Here is a 21,162-nt window from a genome sequence, read left to right as displayed (position 1 = left end):
ATGCCATGACTCTAGTTAAAGTTACTGCATTAATTCATGTGTAGTGCTGATTTTAATTCTTAATAAATTCAGTCTTCTAATTTTTTATGTTGCACTTGTAAGAACATTTTATAGTGAGTTATTGTCTGAGTTAGATAGCGTAGATAACACCGGCTCTAAAGAATAGGGAAAACTATGAGTAGCCAGTAATGCCAGAGGATCAGGTCAAATATAAGCTAAAGTTTACCTCACTTCTCTATATAGAACAAGAGTTTTGGGTGATGAGGAAGACTATTTCAAACTTGTTAAAAGTTATTACACATCAAACCGTATAAGTAGTTGTATCTAGCTTCTGACTACTCTGATTCTGAATTCCTGAATTGAAAAAGAGAAAAAAGAAAAAAAAAAAAGAAAAAAGGGTGAACTGCGTCTTCCTGCCATACATTCACAAGCAAAAGTCTTAGAACTTTATAAGAACACTGGAACTCTGAGTTTCTAGAAGTATTAGGACAAAACTTGATTCCTGAGCTTAGGCATTTAAAATAGTTTAGTGGCCATTAGAAAAGTAGGTAGGACTCAGTCCTGCTGGTATTTCATTTCATGCAAGTAAGTGAAGGGGACAGGCTGGGGTGTTCCTTCTTATGGACAGTAAATTAAGCTGCTTCTAAATACCCATTGTATTGCTATTGCAAATCCTACTTTTGTTTAAAGCTTTGTTCTTCAAAAACTGGTTGAATATATTATATTTATTGATGTCATATTTTTGAAAGATTGTCAAGGAAACTTGTCAACAGTTCACTGGAGAGGTAAAAAGGGAAGTAAAAGTGAATTGTTAACATTAAAATGTCATCTACCATCTGGAAACGCTCAATTGTTTATTAATGGTAGGGTAATATTTGCAAGAGATTTGTGGTGTTAAGTCCAGGGTTGCATCTGAATCATTTAAGGGCATATTCATGCAGATATAGGATATGGGAATGTCACCATGTAGTGGTGAGAATAGGCTGTTATGTGGTTGTTTGCCATCATCACACATATCATAACTGCTGTGGGATAGACTCCTAGATTTTTATTTGATTGTTCTTCTGGTGGATGTGCATACATTCTAAAGCACATTTTAAGAACATAACAGAATTATTTTTTAATACTTGGCAGCATACTGACTGCCAGGCCGTTAGGGGTAGACTGTTTTTGGTACTCAGGTCTGTGCGTTAGCGTAAGAACCCTAATATTTTTTTGCAGCCTGCGGTGTAGCTCTATCATTATTTTCTGAATTGCTAACCCTTCTTGGGATCTCATCTTCAGATTTTCAGTGTACCATGTCAAATTGGGCCTTGCTGCATTGTGTACAGATCCTCATTCTTTTGCAGTAACAAACTGCAAAGTTTAAATTGCATTATCAGGGGCTTAAATTAGAAGCTTTTTAGAATGGTGACTATGTTTTTTGCATTTATTTGACAAGAAGTGAGTACGAAGATCTCCTGGACTATAAATAATTAACTTAATATGCTTATAAGGAATATTTACATGTGGCTGATAATGTATTTTGTCCATATGCTAAAGAGGCAAAGATAATAACTGCATGTAATATAATAACCTGTGTTAAATTTTTCTAGTAACAGTATGCTTTTTTACTAGAAAGTCATTAATTATAAGCAAATTAAGATGAGATAAATTAAAGTGGAGGAGAAGCATGAGGTTAACCTTGTTTCTTGTGAAATCAGTTTACACATCCAGTGTGGACTTTTGTGATTAGACATTCCTCTGAAACACCCTGGCTTTAGAGGAGCTGTAGACCAAGGACTTTTTTGCATTTTAATACTTCCTTGTAAATTGGAAAACAAAAAACTACTTTCAAAACAGTTTTTCCTGTACCCTGTGCTTTTATATTTACTAAGTATGCTAAAAGAGAAATAATATTCTTCCGGTTTTGATAATTGGAAAATATCTACTGCTGTAACACATATAAATATATTGAAAATATATAGTTTCTGACTTTTTCAAAATCAAACCAAAATATATATATCTTGGGTTTGTTATTTTGAAATGCATGCATTTTGGTTTGGGCATACTCTGTTACAGTTATATCTCTTTATTACTTAAGTAGTAACAAGGCTTTCATCTAAGTTCACCTTTTATCACAATAGGATAAATATTAGGAAAACTCAGAAATGGGAAAGCTCTGGAGCTAGCTCTGTAGGGACAGATTTCCTAATTGTTGTGATAACCATTCAGACGGACTAGGCAAACCTCTGCCAAAGAAATTATTCATACTGAAGTTATCACTGCCTTCAAGCAAGAGAACAGGCAATCTGATTTCTTGAGATTGCTTTCTTGAGATTGCTTCCAGAGATTTATATGTTTTGTCCTCCTAACTAACTGAAACGTAGAAAATCACAAATTCTAGCTATCTGATCCATAGTGTCCCACTGTGTTCTTACAATGTACATGTGAATCATTGAGATAATTTTATCTTTAGAACTGTGTATCAGATTTCTAATTTTGTTAATAATTTCTGCTCTACAGAATGCTTTTTTTTGTAGCTCCTGTATTTTCAGATTTGTATGTCTTCTGCTGTGTGATGTGCATCATTCCTTCTCCATCTTACTCTCCCATATTTTTATTTTCCTTTCTGCCATCGACTCAGTCATTATGTTACTTTGCCTCGTTCCCGGTACACCCAGTCCACAGATCACCATTACAGAGATGCCAGGTATATGTTTTTCTCTGTGTGACTCTGTGTGGATAATGCATGTACTTCTATGATGTACCTACATGTCCACTTCTGGTTATATTAGTCTGTGTATAGTGCTAGAAAACTTAGAAGTGTTGTGTCACTATCAGCATTAGCTTTCTCTATACAGTGTGTAGGCAAACACTGGGTAATTCATCATATGTTTCTCTTTTTAAACATTTTCTTGCTGCCAGTAGTCTGTAATTGGTAGTCCATGAAGACGATGTTATATTTACATCATTCTGATGTCTTTTAAAATGTCAATAAAGAAAAATATTAAAATCAATACACAAATAACTGCTAATACTGTGATTTTCATATACACTATGCCATACATGTAAGGCCATATTAAAGGTTATGACAGATAAAATTGGAGCGTGATACCTTTCTCATAGTCTTAGCTGCAGGCCAAAATACCTTAATTTTTAAAAATAGTTTTGCAAAGTTCCTCAAACTTCCAGCTGAGTTTTGTTCCAGTGTTTTGTTCCGTTGCTGACATTGCTTGCTTTTCTTATTGTTTTCTTCTCATTTTATCTTTGTGTTGCTTTTCATTGTGTTCCCCCTTTACTTTTTGGCAGCCAGGATCACACAATGTATCCTCTATTTTGTGAAGATGCAATCAGATTACTTCGTTCCCGTAAGATGTGCCGTACCTATTCTGAGGGTGCATACTATGACCTTGAGAGGTATAATTGATAAGGAGCAAATCGTTGGCTCTGCCACTTACACTTTGACAGTACTGTGTTTGATTTCCAAACTGAGAATATGATCTGTGTTTTAAGTGCTAAGCACATATACTGAGGATGGTTTATAATACTCTGTGAGCATGTATGACTACTCAGGACTATGAGCAAATACCAGGAGAAGCTGAATAGCTTTATAGAAGCCAGTTTCATAAAGTAAGTTGTATGGATATTATATGTAAGTGTCTTTGTATAACCCTGATTTTTGCTAGAATTTTCCAAATTGCTTATGGTACGTATTATTCTCTTCGAAATAATAAGGAAAAGCCTATCTACTTCAAAGTACACAGGAAAATGGTCTTTTAGAAATCTCATACTTTGCTTAACTGAAAATAGTGTGAAAAGTGAAAGTACAAGCTTCTGTTGTAGATACTTGTATTCTGCTTATTCTGTAATTTATGAGCACTTTTATACATTTGTATACATTTGCAATACAGGCAATAACCTGTGTGTTATTACAGAACATATGGAATATAGCAGAGAGAATTTGAGCCTGTGATAATTCCTATGCAGCACTTACACATGAAATACAGTGGCTTTGAAGAGATGTAACAAGACATGTTGGTGTACTGTGATTAAGATATTTTCAGAAATATTGCAAACCAGGAAAAAGTTGACATGGTTGTGTGGGAATAGATATAAGGATATCAATCAGATAAACTATGAGCCAGTAAAAAGGAAGTGGTGGCTGCAGATCTGAAATAGCAGATATAATGGTTGATATGGCTATAGTTTTACAAGAAGAGCCATTTAAAATTTTCCATAGCAAGAGCTAAAGTATTCTTGATATATTAACTTAGTGACTGCACTTTGGATATAAGTTCTGAGAAGTTTGTTAAGGTTTGCTCTGGATTCAGATCAAACATAGCCATCATTTTAGTAAGTATAAAACTTATTAACAAGAAACAAAAAAAATCTTTAACTGTTATGGTATCATGTCAGTATTCCTTCCAAAGAAGTATTGTTTTTTAGAAATTCTCCACAGCTATAGTATAATAGACATTATAATATTTAGAACTAAGTTTAACAATTGTTTTGAAATTATGCTGTTTCACATGAAACCAATACACACGTGTGTAAGTAGTTCAGTCTTCATGCTGAAACTTTAATAAGGAGAGGGATTTTTTGTTAGTTTTCAGAAATTATGTGACAAAATATGCTCATACGTATGCTATTTCAATAATTAATTTTTATACATTGTTTTTTGCCTTAGTTGTATACTTATATTTGCATTAGTTTATCTGAACCTGTTTCAAATTTCTGGCTGTATCTGATTATTCAGATATTGCTGAAAGTTGGAGCTATTATCAAATTGTCTTACTTCGAGGATCTTGACTTGCAAAACTTAATCTTTGTTTCTACAGACACTAATTTCCCCAAAATAAAGTAAAATCAATTAAAATAAAGGGCAAAAGTGTCAGTATTACATAAAGATGAAAAAATGTGATTCTATCTGTGAGATGGTGTAAATCCTTTCTAGGGCTTTATTGAAGACAAGGATATTAAAGCTAATTCCTCCTGGGGTCAGAAAAGAAAATTCAGTGTAAAGTGGAACATCTCTAGCTCACTGTTAGAGCAGCATCTTGAGATTCCTTGGGCCAAGGATCTGATACTGATTCTCTGGTCCACTTGAATCCATTCTGCCTGTGGGCAACATTAGTGTTGAAGTTGAGTCATCTTACCGAATACAAACTACTCTGAGTACATCAGAGCCACTATAATTTTTTCTGGTTTTTCATCTTTTTTGTCTTTCCGTATTCTAACAACAGTTCTCTAGGTTTTTAAGGACCATTTAAAGCATAATCCTTATTCAGTTCCTCCTTATCCACTGAAAAATACTAAGTAATTTCCTTTTCCTTACTTTATGTATTGGAAGTATATAAAAAATTACTTTTTAAACAGTATTTCCTTATTTATCTTCACACTTTTTCCCAGTTTAATGCTTACTTTTAATTACATTATTTTTGTTGGTCAAGGTGTTAGTCCTGTCTTTGTAGTTCCATTTGCTTAATCAATGTCATGTTGATGTCAAACAACCACCTCTCTTTCTGTCTTTTATTTTCACTTTATGAAGCACTGGAAATAACTTTCCTGTTTTCACTGTTCATCAAAATAGGAAACATTGTTCCGCAAAGTCCAGCATTCAGGGAAAAGTCTGTCATCTGGGACAAAGAGTTATGTATCTTATGTCGCTGTGAATCCACAAGTGTGGGTGTCCTGCAGGCACATATGTCATACAGATACAGCAGGCAAAATTACTTGCCAACTTTGTTATTCTTTTTGTCACTTTTCCTGTAGTCATTCACAGCCAGCCCATTAACTCTTGTGGTCTGAAGGCTTTTTTCTTTTTTTCCCCACTGCTTGGGAACACTAGTGTGACTACTTGGTTCTCTTTCATCTTTGCTGAAGTTTGCTTCAGTTTCTGTTTATCAGTTTTGGTAATCTTTAATTCATTAGTCCTAGGTCACATTTATGTTATCAAAACCTTAATTTCTGAGTTTATTCTTAGGCTATGGCACTCATAATTTTTGTCTTCGTGTAGTGCGCCCCCTCTTGAAGTCCAACTGTTTTGCTACCAAAAGAAATGGAGGTGGCACTGAAATTGTATGCCTTAGAATGACGATAGGCACATGTGCAGCTTCAGGGACTTTAGTGTCCTTTGGACCTGGGGCTTTATCAAGAGCACCTTACTGCTCAGTACCCCACTCCAATTTTCTTTGACACCTTAACGTGATAGTTAGCATGGTAGGTGCATTACCTGATATCACTTCACACTGCTGCAGCTTCTCAGATTGAAAATACATAAAACATTATGGCTGGACATGTAGAACTTAAGCTTTTATTTATATCCACCAATTCACAATCCTCTAGAGTTATGCAGGATAGTTAATAATTTGAGAGTCACGCGTTTTAGATTGGATGACATGCGCGTGGATTCAGTGGCAAAATAATGTTCTCAAGGTTTTTATCCAAACTGTTTTAAAAAATTAAAATACTCAGGAGTTCCTCCCAAATAAAAATCTGATGAAAATCTCGCTGAATTAAATTTTTTTCACAACTTATTTATCTGTCTTGGAGCTCAGCTTAGTCACTGACAAAACCACATTATGGGCTACTTCTTTTTTCTTAGCCATTGAAGTTAGTGTTTGGAAGTCAATAAAAAGTGGGCTGTGCACATTTTGGCTGGATGTGAGGTTCATTTCAGACAGAATTTTTGTTGCTTCACTTAAAGAAACAGAATTTTGCTTTCATTTTGTTTTCTGACTTTTGTTTTGCCAGTTAGAATTTTTCTAACATATCCTATTTTTGGAATTTCACAGTTGCTCAAATTTTCCTATTGGTATTACTTTTCACTTCTATGAAATGTGTGTGTATTTGGTCAGGTATTCTTAGTACGCTAATTATTTCTGAATATAATTTGAAAGTAGAAGTTTAAAATGACATATATATATAAATATACATTCAGAATATACTGCTGAACTGTAGATGAATGTGCTCTAAATTCATCACTTAATAATAGAGTGAGGGAAAACATCACGGGAAAAGCAGTCTTCAAAATGTCCTAAATATCTGTGCTGTTTATTCTGTATTCAGGAGGACTAGGCAGGAGAGAAGAGTGCCTAATTCATATTATGACGACACAACCTATACTCCTGAAAGGTATTTTAATTTATATAGTAAAAATAGATAACGTTAAGTAATACATTTTTTCTGAAGTGTGGTCTAAAATTTTTAATTGGACTAGACTAATGATGTTTAAATTTACAGTGCACTTTATGAAGTATTTCTCTCTATACAGAGCAACTAATCTCCATGGTTTTAAGTGCTTCATTTTCTTTTAGCTCTGCATTACCTTGACTTTGTATTTTTTTATTCATAAGATGTGGGAGGAAAACAGAACAGTACAGAGGAGCTAGGTACAACTGAATGTTTTTTCCTACTTAACTGCAGTGTATTTCTAATGGCTAACTTTCCCACCACTAAGGGTGATTACAGGACAATTTAGAATTCTCTATTTCATTCTTTTAATAACCTGAGTCACTTCAGAAGGTCCTCAGCTTTTGATATGTTACTGCTCCTACTGACTTAAAAAAGGACTAACTGAATGCCTTCAAATCGATTTTGGGCGATGCTGTTCTAGGATCAAAAGTACTATTGCTCTTCCAAAATTTGGATATGCACATAGTGTATCACAATGAACACAATAGAATTAAATTCTGATATGTAATATGAAAACTTTTGGAGTGTCTCTGGAAATAGTTATTTGATGACAGCACAGCATGTCATCTTCAGAAAGATAGGCAAAGTCCAAAAAGAAGGAAATATGAAAAAAAGCAAGTTGATGTTCCTCTCTCATAGTACGATCAGATCTTTTATATTTCTCTGTCCATTTTTAAGTCATCGTCTGTTTTTTGCTCCAGTATGGGAGCTGATAAGGCAGGGATTATTTTTTAACTAATAGCGAGAAATTTTATTTGATTGCTGTGAATAAATACAATCACATTTCACAAAAAATAAAGTGCACTGCATTTTTAAAACCATGCTATGTATTATGGTATCTATAATAAAGTGCTTTCACCAAAGAATCTTACTTAAAATGCTGGCTAACTGGAGAGCCTGGCTTCCGTTTTAAGGATACTGATGATCAGGGAGTGTGTAAACATATACCTGTCATTCTCCAGCTACTAAAGTAACTTTCATCCAGTAACTGATCTGGCTACAGACCATGGGGAAAAAAAAAAAAAAAAAAAAGCCATTCCCATCCTATTCAATTTGATGTAGGAGAAACAAGAGCAGCTGAGTGATATTCACATATACCGCACTCCATGCTGTCTTCCCTCAACATAATGACCAGGAGGTGTGGGGTTATTTAGTTTGATAACGCATTGCAAAATGTCAGATTCTGAAATCTGAGAAGTTTGGAATAAAATGGAGTCATGAAAAAAGTACTGCTGTGATTCCCAGGAACAGACTCATGAAAAACTTTGGATAAGTATATTCAAGCCATTAAAATATTCATCCTGCAGACTTTGGGTAGTATTTCCATTCAGACAAAGGAAGATTTATATCCAAGCTGATAAAACAGTGGTCTCTTGATCTCTTCTGAAAATCACTGCCTTACTTCTCACTCATTGTCATGTGGAAATCCTGAATAGTAGCACTATTGCAGTTCCAACACTTTACCCAAGCAAGATCATGAAAATACATATCCAGTCGAAACTCTTTAACCAAATCTTTGATGATTTATATATAGTCTTAATATACTGGAGTAATGGCACGTAAACAGTTTATCCCGTTTTGTGAAATGGAACCAGCTTTTTTGGTCCCATTTTTTTCTTTTCTGAATGATTCTACTTAAGATATTTTACATGTCTTTTATGTTGTCTTCAACTGATCAGTTGAATTGATGTTGAAAATGTTTAGATAGCCCCTGTTCAATACCTGGAAGAGTAATGCAAGTATAAAATTTAGTTTTCATTGTCTGATCTGAGTGAAGTGAGTTTTCTTCTTCTTCTTAAATTTCTTTAAAACCCAACCACTCTATCAACTATAAAAAATATAAAATCTGAAAAAGTTATGTATTTGAAGTTAAAATCAGTATTTTAAACTATTGTTGCATAGAATGTTTATTTTGTTAATGTTATGTCTCCACAATTGCTTTTTAGTTATTCCACAAACCCAGCAGACATTGAAAACATGAAGACTTTTGTGTGAGAAAAGATAAGGGATCAGTTAGTCTTTACAGAACTAAAATTCATAGCTAAAGTACTGGAAAGAATAAGGGTGAAATACATCAAGATTTCCTGCTTTTTAATAAAAAAAAAAAGATACAGATTAAAAATAGGAAATGTACAAATCGTTTTGGAAACATTTTGAAAGCTTCACATTTTATTGAGAAGTGGTTGTGTCATGAATTAGAGTGTTATTAACAATACATATGTTTCTTTATAACATTTCTTTATTTTAACTGCATTGTAAAGGTGGTACAATGGTGCAAGTTCTTGGGCAGATCATGTAGTCAATGGGTCAGCTGAAAAATATGGGTAAGTAAAGAGTGTAGTTTACAGATATAGCTAAAATATATTTCTAATCTTTATAATGTGAGTTCATTTATAATTGTACCAAAGTTATTTTTAATAAGTATATTTTTCTTGAGATCTTTCTTTCTTATCTCAGGACTAAGGCACATTTATGTGCTAGTCATTTTTTTAGGATTAAGCTGTTTTATTCAGTTAAAAATAGAAAAAGAACATTAATTATGTTTGAGCTATTTTTGAAGCATGTTCTCACTGTTCAGGGCTGCTGTAATGAAAAAGGGCTTTTTGATTGATAATACCTGCCTACATTCACAGTGTTGGGAATGTGGCTTTGAGACCTAATACTTTTCACTTTCAGAAGTAATCCCAGTTCTGTCTAACCTATCTTCCTGTGTGACTGATGCAAGGTGCTGTGTGCCTTACAATCTTCAGTTCTTCCCAGCTGCAGTTGGCTCCTGATCAAGGGAGCACACAGATTTAGAACTTGCTATTAGATCTTTGACTTTACAGCTTCCCCCTCATTTTCTTTTTGCTCTTGCAACATTTTTCTTCTTCTTTATTTTTACTTACTTTCTTTGTGAATGTGCACAGAGCTTGCTCCTTCCTGCCTTTCCCCATCTTGTAAGTAGAAGCTGGACTATGCCTGTAGAATGTTTTGGCTAAAACAAACAAACATATGGTGTGAGTCCAAAAGGCTATTAAATCCTGGAGTTCTTAAGTGAAGCTCCCACAGAGTTACCGGGAACTTTTCCTTGAGAAGTTAACAACACTGTATTTCAATGTTGTGAAATTGTACAAAGTAACACTATGCGTTGATGTCTCAAATGTTATAATTGTGTGCAAATATTTAATAACATGTAAATTTTGCTTAAATATGGAATTAATTACTTTTTACTAAATTAATTACTGACCATACTTTGAATTTTGTGTTCTTATTTATTCTTTTGTGTTGGTAAAAGTCAATGTATCTCTTTGGAGAAATAGTTATGTACCTAAAACAAGTCACTGAAAGCTATAGACTATACTCAGTTGAATATAACAAACCATATAAAATGATACCATATATTGAAACCAGAAGATTTATATATGAAAAGGATTAATCATAGTTCATCTGCAGTCCTAAGAATATTTAAATAGAATTACGATTCATATTTATTCTGTATATATTGACTAAAAGAGGAATTCTGCTTAAGGAACTCAGAGACTGAAGGAGAACATAAGTGACTTTGTCATCCTGAAACTAAAAATAAAATATGGTAAAACCCCAGAATTAATCCCTAATATTTTGATGCAAGTTTCTCTTGTCTTTGTAGAAGAGAGGTTTGTAAGGGTCTTTTGGCTCAATAATTGCTGCCACAGAGACTTTCTCAGACCATATTTCTTCCCTAGTTCTTTGAACCAGCATGCCTCTGTTTGCTGCCTCTTCAATTTTAGGTTTTTGAAGTATACACTTAATTTATGCTTATGGCAAGAGCCGTGCTTATTAGTTCTTCCTGGGAAAGTGCCAAACATACTGAAAATGGATAGCATTTGAAGAAGGCTGGAAAGTGCTTAGTGTAAACAAAGTTTTGTATTTGCTTTGATAGTCACATTAAATAGTTATGATTTACTTCACTTGTCTTAGATTTAGTACTGTATACATGCTAATATAGGTAAAAATCAGAGGAATAAAAAAGATTTTTAACTTGAAAAAGAAAATTTTTTTGTTACTATTCTCTATCCCCATTTAAATATAGCTCCCAAAAGCTATGGAAAAAGAAGTAAAACCACATTTGTTGTGAGCCAGTATGACTTTAGGTAGACCATACGGCACAGTACATACTTGAATAGAATGAAGACTGTTTAAATGGATCACATTCTGTTAAGATCAATGGTTTCACAGAATGCCTTTAACAGAAACAGTATGCTATTTTGCTCATTTGTAATTTAAGAGCTTAAAAGACAATGAATTATTGCATAACTGTCTTGGAATGATCTGATTGAAATCCTGGCCTCATCAGGTGACAGAAGTCTTGTTGACTTCAGTGAGGTCAGAACTACAGGTCTGTTGCCAAAAGTTCAGAAGAGAGATGAACACATATTTGCAGTATTAAGCTGTATTTGTGACAATTTACTAATTAAATGTCTACCATCTTATTGGCCTTTCAGAATATTTTTGGAAAACAGAAGGCCAATTAAATACAGTGTGCATGTGCAAATAAAGTTAGATTTAAGAGCTGAGGAAAAATATCCCACGAAAAGCACCAAGAACCAGGTGCTTTTGAAATTTTGCATTTAGTGCTACACTGTCCAGAGGCATATATAAGTACCTGCTTAATTTTAAGCCTACAACTGATCCACTTGGTTAGTCTACAGTCCACGTGGTCTGCTGAACTGCGTTTGAACATTCCAGCCCTAAGGCTGAGCTTCTCTCACTGCTTCTCTCTCAAATCTCTCTATGCATTGTCTTACATACCACTTACTCTTCTGTGATGAAATACATGTTCATTAAAACCCTTCAATGTTCCTGTCATTGCTCATACATTGTGATGCAACATTCAAGCTGAGTGGGTGACATACTGTGTTCTGAAATGAGAAAAAAATGTGTAATGATGTTATAATGTACAGCTGAAACACTTCTACTTTGGAATATTTCTAATATTTTTATTGAAATTTAATTATTATCTTGGAGAAAATTGCAGAAGTATATTGAGTTATAAAATAGAGCTGGGGTGGATGAGTGGGAAACGATTTTCAGCTCTCTTCTTTGAGAATTTTGAGTTCCTAGCTTTTGAATACTAATCAGTTTTATAATAATCTTCAGTGAGTCATCTCATGAGAACGAGATAAGTGTTGCTGTAGTGTGAGTCTTTAATGTGTGTCAATTGGATGTCTATGTTAAAGATGCTGAAAGCTGGAAGTAGTTGTCAAAATACAAGGTTCTATAAAAGGCAACTGGCTATATAAATGAAAATATATGTTACAAGTACCAGGAAAAATAATGTTAAAACAGTTAACATATTACATTATAGCAAAAATCTGTCTGTGTCTCTCAGACTTTTCAATTGGTGTTGAATACTCCAAGTATTTCATACTGTAGGCACAGAATAAAAATATGAATAAATGTTAATATGATAAAGTTAGTCCAATCTAAATAAATTAATAAGACGTAAGGCAACATTTTTATTGCTTGAATTCACTGGTTCACTTTTGTATAAGGAAATAATAGCCTGCAAGGATCGTTTTTTGAGAAATCACCTATGAATAAAATAGTGGAAATTGATTTTTAAACTAGTTAAATTTAACTATTTAAGTTAAACAACAATAATAATAATTCAAATGAAAGCAAACACAACAAATGATATAATAATAACCAGTAATAGTTATTAATGATAGTCATTATTATAAGTAATTATAAATGTTATTATTAATAATAAACAAGAATAATTATTATCTATTTTGTTATTTTTGCTTTCATTCGAAATCAGTTACAAATAGTGTTAACTGGAAGTTAAGAAGCCTTTTTCTCAAAACCATTCACCACTTCTTTTTGTTTGATATTGATCTTCTATGAAGAAGAAATTGCTTACATAATTTTACCATTTTCCCTACAAATGCACAAGTTGCTTTCTATTCCTCAAAAATACACAAAATTAATTGTGTCTGATTTTACAGGCAAAGAGATATGAAATATTTCATCACGTAGTTCCAGTCTTAATTGTTCCAGGATTGACACATCAGTTTTATGGATATTTTATCGTAATAGCTACCATAAATCTCTGACTGCATCCATAGAATTATTAACTAATTTGGATTGGAAAGAACCTTGGAAAACTGTCAGATGAAACTCCTGACTTAAAGCAGGACTTTGCTATTCACAGTATCACAGTATGCTAGAGATTGGAAGGGACCTCGAAAGATCATCTAGTCCAATCCCCCTGCCGGAGCAGGAACACCTAGATAATGTTACACAGGAATGTGTCCAGGCGGGTTTTGAATGTCTCCAGGGAAGGAGACTCCACAACCTCCCTGGGCAGCCTGTTCCAGTGTTCCGTCACCCTCACTGAGAAGAAGTTTCTTCTCAAGTTTAAGTGGAACCTCTTGTGTTCCAGTTTGTACCCATTACCCCTTGTCCTATCGTTGTTTGCCACTGAGTAGAGCCTGGCTCCATCCTCATGACACTCCCCCTTTATATATTTATAGACACTAATAAGGTCACCCCTCAGTCTCCTCTTCTCCAAACTATAGAGACCCAGCTCCCTCAGTCTTTCCTCATAAGTGAGATGCTCCACTCCCTTAATCATCTTTGTTGCCCTGCACTGAACTCTCTCCAGCAGGTCCCTGTCCTTCTTGAACTGAGGGGCCCAGAACTGGACACAATATTCCAGATGCGGTCTCACCAGGGCAGAGTAGAGGGGAAGGAGGACCTCTCTCGACCTACTAACCACCCCCCTTCTAATACACCCCAGGATGCCATTGGCCTTCTTGGCCACAAGGGCACAGTGTTGGCTCATGGTCATCCTGTCGTCCACTAGGACCCCCAGGTCCCTCTCCCCTAAACTGCTCTCTAACAGGTCGTTCCCCAACCTATACTGGAACCTGTGTTTGTTCCTCAGTAAGTCTATTGACGATGAAATATTTTGAAGGGCAAATCTCTATAGGTATAGCTATATGTGCTTTCTTTAAACGTTTCAATAATTTTACTATGTAATCATGTGTTAGCATGGTAAGGTATGTCTACAACAGTGTCACCAAAGTGACTGTAAAGACATGTATAGATACCTAAGCAAGCAGTAAGCATCTATGTTTCTGCCACTGTAGGCAGCGCACGTAGGTGCGTGGAGCATAGTATGCTTGAGGTTGCAGATGTGTTCTCTGCTTTGGCTGTTTAGCTGAGTCAGAAGATAGAAAAGTAGTTCCGAAACTGGCACGTTACAGTTTAGTCATGCCTGTGACTGTCATGTAGATGTACCTGTAGTTATCACATACACCACTGTGTAATGTACATGTAACTAGATAGTGTGGGTGTGTGCAAGTATGTGTATAGATATATATCTTGCTTTGCTTCCTGTTTTTATTTTGCAAGAGTGACTAAAAGCATTAAGTTCCTTCATTTTAAAAACTATAGCAGCGCATTATTTTATATTGTTTCTTTGTAAGTATAGATGAGTGATCTGATGACATATTGAGTCACCAGTTTATCTAGATATTTTGCCATATACTGCTCCTTCCCATTTTTCCATTTTCTATTACAATATTTATGACTCAAATTTAAGTTTGTTTTCTACTAGAAATCTCAGTTGTTTGTAGACATGCTTATCTATGTTATGCTAACAGAGGATCTTGTGTCTGTGACTGAACAGCAAAGTTCCTATAGCTAGTAGAAGAATAACATGTCCAAGGATTGAAATCCAGCAGCCATCCACAGACACTGACAGGTATTACCACTGTATATTAGCTGGAGTTTGAAATCATGATAATTAGAAAATGTATAGCTGTATTTTACTTGTTTTGTGATTAGTGTTCCTAAATGAAGAAAGATGTACTAGGAGCTGAATTGTAGTGGACTATAATCCTACAGTAATTCTATTGTTATTTATTCTGTTTTTTGTTACAAGAACAACCTAGTACTAAAATTGTGCTTGGCATGATCTCATACTCATACCTTGTTCTTTTAGGCTTGCACACAGTAAAATAATTTGACTTGGGCTTTTGAATAAACTGGTTTCAGTTATATTGGGAAAAAATAACTTTGTGTTGTAAACTGTTATGATTTCTTACTCTTGAAAAATGTTCATATTTTCAAGGGCTTTCTCTATGCATAAGTTTAGATAATTTAAGGTATTACTTTGTTGAAAATTCTCCTTTTTATTAAGAAAAGTAACAAATCTGAAAAATTAGAAATGGTTATTTTCTGCATTGGAAAAAGAGCTTTTGAAATTTCCAGAATATGGATATGGAGTAATGCAGATAAATCAGTAGCTAAAACAAAATATAGTAACACCTTTGGTTAGATACTGTAGTTACTAGAAATTTACAGTGCTACCTAAATACCATGGGAATCTAATTCTAATTTTTGATGGTTTTGGTATATAAAATTAGATTGTGAATACTCACAGAGCTTTGTGCATGGTGGCTTAAAGAGAGTTCAGACTGTTTCAGTGTGATAGGTATGCTTGGTTAAGAACCAAACACTGCTGTACTCTTTCCTCAGTGTAGGGGAGAATTATGCTTACAAGTCTTGTAGACTTTGACAGGGGAATAGGCCACCTTCCATGCATGTTTCCTATACCAAAGGTAGAAGGATGCTACTGTAGGCAATACTAAATGAATGAGGTCATTATTTGACATTTCACTAACTGCATTTTTATAATTGATTTCTTTTAGCAAAGATAAACAGCTTTAAAATATCATATGAATATTGAATAATTTAACTTAGACTATTTCCAGTTAAAAAACAGTAAAACATATGAATTACAGTGAGAAAAGAAGAAACCTTCATCTAGATAACTTGGGAGCATAAGCCCTCAAGGATGTAATCTTAAAAATTACCAACTCCTATTTTTAAATTCACTAAGGTCTTTTGAAAACTGCCCCATTCATGTCTGGATTGTGGTGCTAACGGATAGTTGTATACTGTGCTAGATTAAGAGCTCCCCTGCCCAAGCAGGTTATTGGAGTGTTATTTTCTCTATAAAAGAGACAGTCCGTTTCTGAAGACCTGGATCATATAGCACATGTGTTTACTGTTAAAAGTTTCAAAAAAAAAAAAGTGAGGACAAAGAACAGGCAATAAAGCTGTCTGTGAATTGTACTTTCTATGCGCATGATCAAGAACCAGACAGTGAAGTTTTCAAGTGGAAGATTGCCACTATGCTGAAACAGCTCTCTGCTGCTCTGGGTACAGGAAGGTTTGCATCATGTAGCCTGTAGCCCAGGGTAACAACTCGGTTTCACCTAGGATTCAACTTGGTCTTCAAATACTTCAGTCTACAAAACAGTGATGCCAAAGCTTCATTAAGAGCAAAGGGTTCACTTCCAAAATCCATGTTCTCCTTCACTTCTGGGAACTCCTTGTTGTTTTTCCACTTGAAGTAAATGCCAGCTGCAGATTGTGGCAAATGATTTATATAACCCCTTGAATATGAAATTTCTGAGGCCTTTATCTGTTACTGGTTAGATATAGTGGCTCTGTGATGCTCTGCAAAATACAAAACCTGCCCACCAAGCCATTAGTATTGATCCTAGTGGCAGAAAAGTCTCTCTGCCTTTTAATCCAGGCAATGGGTCATATCCCTAACATCCTAAGAAACACATTTGATACTACAACTGAAGTGAATGAGGCCTTAGGAGTAACAAGTGAAAGAGGCTTAACTTCTTATGAAGTGTTTGTAAGAACCATGTGTTGCTACTCACCTGATCCTTTCTATGTCATACTCGCTGTGGGAGAGAAAAATATAAAATGGAATTACACATCTCACCATATTGCCTAGTCCTTGCTGCTGTGTGCTCCAGCAGTCCCACACTCACTGGCAGTAAAAGGGTTGTTCTAGCTTTTTGTGTGTGACAGACCCAAAGAAGGTCTTTGTGGGCTCAATAATTTCCTTAAATATGTTTGTAAACAGGGTAGGGGTGGGTTGTCTGGACCTCAGTTGTGTTCTATTTGTAATTTTATCGAATGTAGGAATATTTTATTCTTGGAATTTATTCCCATAGTCTAAGAATTTATTACCATGGTCATTTTTTATCAGCAGATGGCTGACACCTTTCTCACATTCTGTAGTGCTGAAACCTCTCTTGAACAGTTACCTAAATTAAGCAACATTCGTATCAAAGCTAAGGTTTTGTTTTTTGTCTATCCACAATGTAAAAGAAGCGAGACAGTGGATGTTTTTGCTGATGAAGCTTCCCATTCAGAAACAGATCTGATAAAAGAAGAAGCGAGGTAATTCTGTTGTAGTTTTGTGCCAGGCTCATTGTACTTTTCCTCCAATCTTTAGTGCCTCAGCTTATAATTACCATTATGTGTCTCACTGTGGTGTGTTTGCTTGTTAGGAGCTTATAGATGTAGGTTCATAGTGAATGGTATTATTCTGAACCTGTCTGTGGTAAATCCTTCATACGCTCTAGGGGTCCAATTAAGACCTCATGGAAGGCCTGAAGAAACATTCATTTTAATGAATCTTTATCAACCTGTTCAGCAAAGTTATCCACCCTGGAGACAGCTATACTCTGTCACAATACATTTTTTTGAAAAAAAATTGCTATTGATAAAATAAGACTCTTCATAGTGGGAGACTGTGGTATGTCCCTTTTTTGACACTAATTAATATTTGGCTTCTTGTTACATTTAATCACCATCCAGTCACTCTTTGTATTAACTGGCTTCATTGTAAAATGCATGACTTCACTCAGGGAGAAGTCCTGAAGGGTACATGTTCCCCATTTATATTCTATAGCTGTTCAGTTACTCAAGGAGAGGTAGGAGGAATATGAATTTAATGAGTAGCTCCATCAGGGTGTGGATTTTACTTTTACAATTACTTTGATTTTATGTTTTTTAGGATATTGCTAGCAAATATTACTCCTTGCAATCAGCCCAATTACATTGCGAAAAAATGTGGGACTTGATTCATTTCTGAAAGTAATGGTATGATTAATTGCCTCAGATAGTAAAAGACTTGACTGCTTGGTCAAGGAATTCTCTTCTACTCAGTCTAGTTTTTCCCCGTTGCATCTCTAATGGTAATTTTTAATGGCAAAGTTCATTAGGCTGTGGATTAGAAGAATTTATTTTTTTTTTATTACAAACCAAACTTCGTCTAGTTGGTGGAACCTCTGCAAGTACTAATGATGCTGTACATTTTCATCTGACTACAGTCCAAGCATGCCTATGAATCCATCAGTATACTCTAGCCTATATTTTGACAGACATCCTAAGTCCGATGATAGTTAACAGTACTACATGGTAATTATAACATTTGGAATGTGGACTCTCCTATAAACAGGAGTACTAACTCTAAAGATAATACAGTCTGTAAAAATCTAGTAATTTGAGTAAAAATGCTCAATTGAACTGCACAATTAAATGAGTCTTTAGCTTTAGTGAGACTCAATATTGTCAGCTGTTATTTTCCTCTAATGTTGATGTATTAATAAGAAAAAGTGTGTGGTGTCCCTGCCTATGGCAGGGGGGTTGGAACTAGATGATCTTAAGGTCCTTTCCAACTTTAACTATTCTATGATTCTAAAATAACAATATTTTTACCTAGAAGTTCTCAGGATACAGACTATTGCATGGATAGTCATTACTGAGACATTGGAAACATTTCAGCCCATTTATCAAGAGTACAGAGCAAGCCGAATCATACATGTATAAAATACTGTATGTTATCAAGAAGCGAACTCAGAAATTTTACCCAATAAAAATGTACATGACAAAAGTATTTGCTTCAAACTAGTATCATGCAGCATATTTTATAATTAATAGAAAAGTCAAAGGTCAACTGAGCTGCTTTTTGACTAACATTACAGGAATTGTGAAGCAGCAGATAGACAGCCATATCAAAGATCCAGATCAACAGAGCAACGTCCTATGCTAGAGCGGACCAACTCCCGCTCCCGATCCACAGAGCGTCCTGACTCAAACCTCATCAGGTCGATGCCTTCATTAATGACTGGAAGATCTGCCCCTCCTTCACCTGCCTTACCGAGGTGAAACAGACAAATCAATCAGACTAATTCCCGTTTGCCCCACCAGCTCACCATTTTATTTTCCCAGTAGCTAATTGGTATCACCTCATTCTTAGCTGATCACTAGTAGCGATAGATACTATTTCAGTGCCAACACACTATTTATATTCTACTCTGGATATAATGGTGTGGCTGCCATTGCAAATTGTTTGCTAACAGTATTTAACTACATTTGTTTGTGATTTCTCATTTGTCAGGAATCCTGGATGGTTTCCCACATAAAGCACCTCATAACTATCATACACTTCTCTTACAGAATGAGAAATTGTTTGTGTTCATCAGACATTGCTTATGGAACAACCATCACAACAACATCAAATGGAACTTTTTTTTTTAAGTTTCTTTGAATGGACTGTACTAACTTTGTCTATCAGCTACCATTTTAACCACCATTTTTTCTGATTACATTTTACTGTGCCATAGTCTGTATTGTTCCTGTTTGAGTGCTCTACTTTACTGATTGACATTTTGAGGATTTCTATACTTTACTCTTAGCTTAAATAAACATAATATAGTAAAAAGATCAGTACATTTTGGTCTAGTTGATGTTCAGTAAAACCTCTCCTTATTTTAGTACTGCAGAATACATTCTTTTATTTTCTGAAAGTTAGAGTCAGTAACATCAAATCCCCAGTGAGAATTAGAGTCAACTATGAGTGTATTTTCTCAGTTTATTACTTTGTTTAAACAAATCCCTGTAATCTCATGCCACTCAATGGTAATTTAACCAAATACAAGCTGAGTAAAGATAGTTGAATTTAACTTGTGGATAATTTTATGTGTATGTGGGTATTATGTCCATGTGCACATGAATATACACACAATGCATTTTCTGGTTTGACTATGCAGACAAACATCTTATGAATGTTCAGCCTTAGTTTGGCTTTCTTTTCTTTTTCTTGGAGAGATAGCTCTTTTTAATCAGGTCTTATTCTGAAAAGAGATGCTAATTTCACTATGAGACTTCAAGGGTCCAAAGTGATCTAAAGCCTACTTATGTTATCAGTTCTTGATGGTATTTAAGGATGAATTTGTCTTTTAATGGCTATGGTTTGTTTTGTAATGTGTCTCATAGGTCACATCCTCGAACTGGGTCTGTTCAGACAAGCCCATCAAGTACTCCAGTAGTAGGGCGAAGGGGCAGGCAATTACCACAGCTCCCACCAAAGGGGACGTTGGAGAGAAGTAAGTGTATGTTTTTCTCCTTGATGACATTGCAAAATTGTTCATGAAGGTTGATTACTTTTTTTTTGTATTTTTGGGGGGGGCATTAGAGCTGAAATCTCTTGAGTTTTTGAGTACTGAATTGGGATTTCATAGTAGTATTTTGTACTCTATTTTCTTCTATCATGTTTGAATATCTACAGTAGTCTTGACTGAAATGAAACATTAGCAGTACAACAATAATTAGTAGTGCAGTGCGCACGAACCAAGATGGACTAACTGTTAGCATTGTCCTGTTCCTTTTGAGCTCAGTAGGTGTTTTGTCCCTGACTTAAACAGGGACAGGAAATGATCTTTTGTGTGTTGTTTAGTGATAAAACTGGCTCTTTTGGGTGTTAAGAGATAGCTGATCACTTGTGTGTTCACATGGAGTATGTTACCAATTGCTAATATAAAACCTGCATCTTGAAACAGGAAGAGCAAGACATAATAATCTTTAAAACAGAAGAGATCAGCAAGATAATTCATGATTCATGTTTTAGTGGTACTATAATTGTGCTTATCTTTAATGTCTTATAAAAGCACTAGTCAACAACTAGTCAATGGAGACATTTTCCAAAATGACTAGAAACAGAGGTATACAAATATATTTTTGATAGCATATACATTTTCACCCTTCCACTTCTTGATAACTTCATGTGCTGTGCAAAATCAGTCTAAATGGCCATATACACTCCTTTCTTTTTAATCCTTAACATGTATATTGTATCTT

The 21,162-nt window shown here is 34.8% G+C and overlaps 1 protein-coding gene across 49 annotated transcripts in view; it reads left to right on the top strand.

Annotated features, from left to right (window-relative positions):
- RIMS2 (regulating synaptic membrane exocytosis 2) overlaps positions 1-21,162 on the top strand; it is a 457,644-nt gene that overhangs the window by 305,618 nt on the left and 130,864 nt on the right. For 29 of the 49 annotated variants that reach the window (XM_061447907.1, XM_061447901.1, XM_061447897.1 and 26 more), the window contains 4 exons: positions 7,051-7,116; positions 9,438-9,500; positions 19,008-19,187; positions 20,302-20,411. In XM_061447907.1, the coding sequence (XP_061303891.1) occupies positions 7,051-7,116; positions 9,438-9,500; positions 19,008-19,187; positions 20,302-20,411 (419 nt within the window). The remainder of the gene's footprint in view (positions 1-7,050; positions 7,117-9,437; positions 9,501-19,007; positions 19,188-20,301; positions 20,412-21,162) is intronic. The other 20 variants (XM_061447917.1, XM_061447909.1, XM_061447934.1 and 17 more) reach the window with 2 other exon arrangements.

Source organism: Pezoporus flaviventris, unplaced genomic scaffold, assembly GCF_033815535.1.
Source record: "Pezoporus flaviventris isolate CSIRO_AGI_PZ_B2104156 unplaced genomic scaffold, CSIRO_AGI_Pfla_v1 ptg000007l, whole genome shotgun sequence".
Lineage (NCBI taxonomy): Eukaryota > Metazoa > Chordata > Aves > Psittaciformes > Psittacidae > Pezoporus > Pezoporus flaviventris.
The sequence above is the reverse complement of the archived record's forward strand: the minus strand, read 5'-3'. Positions and strand labels throughout refer to the sequence as shown.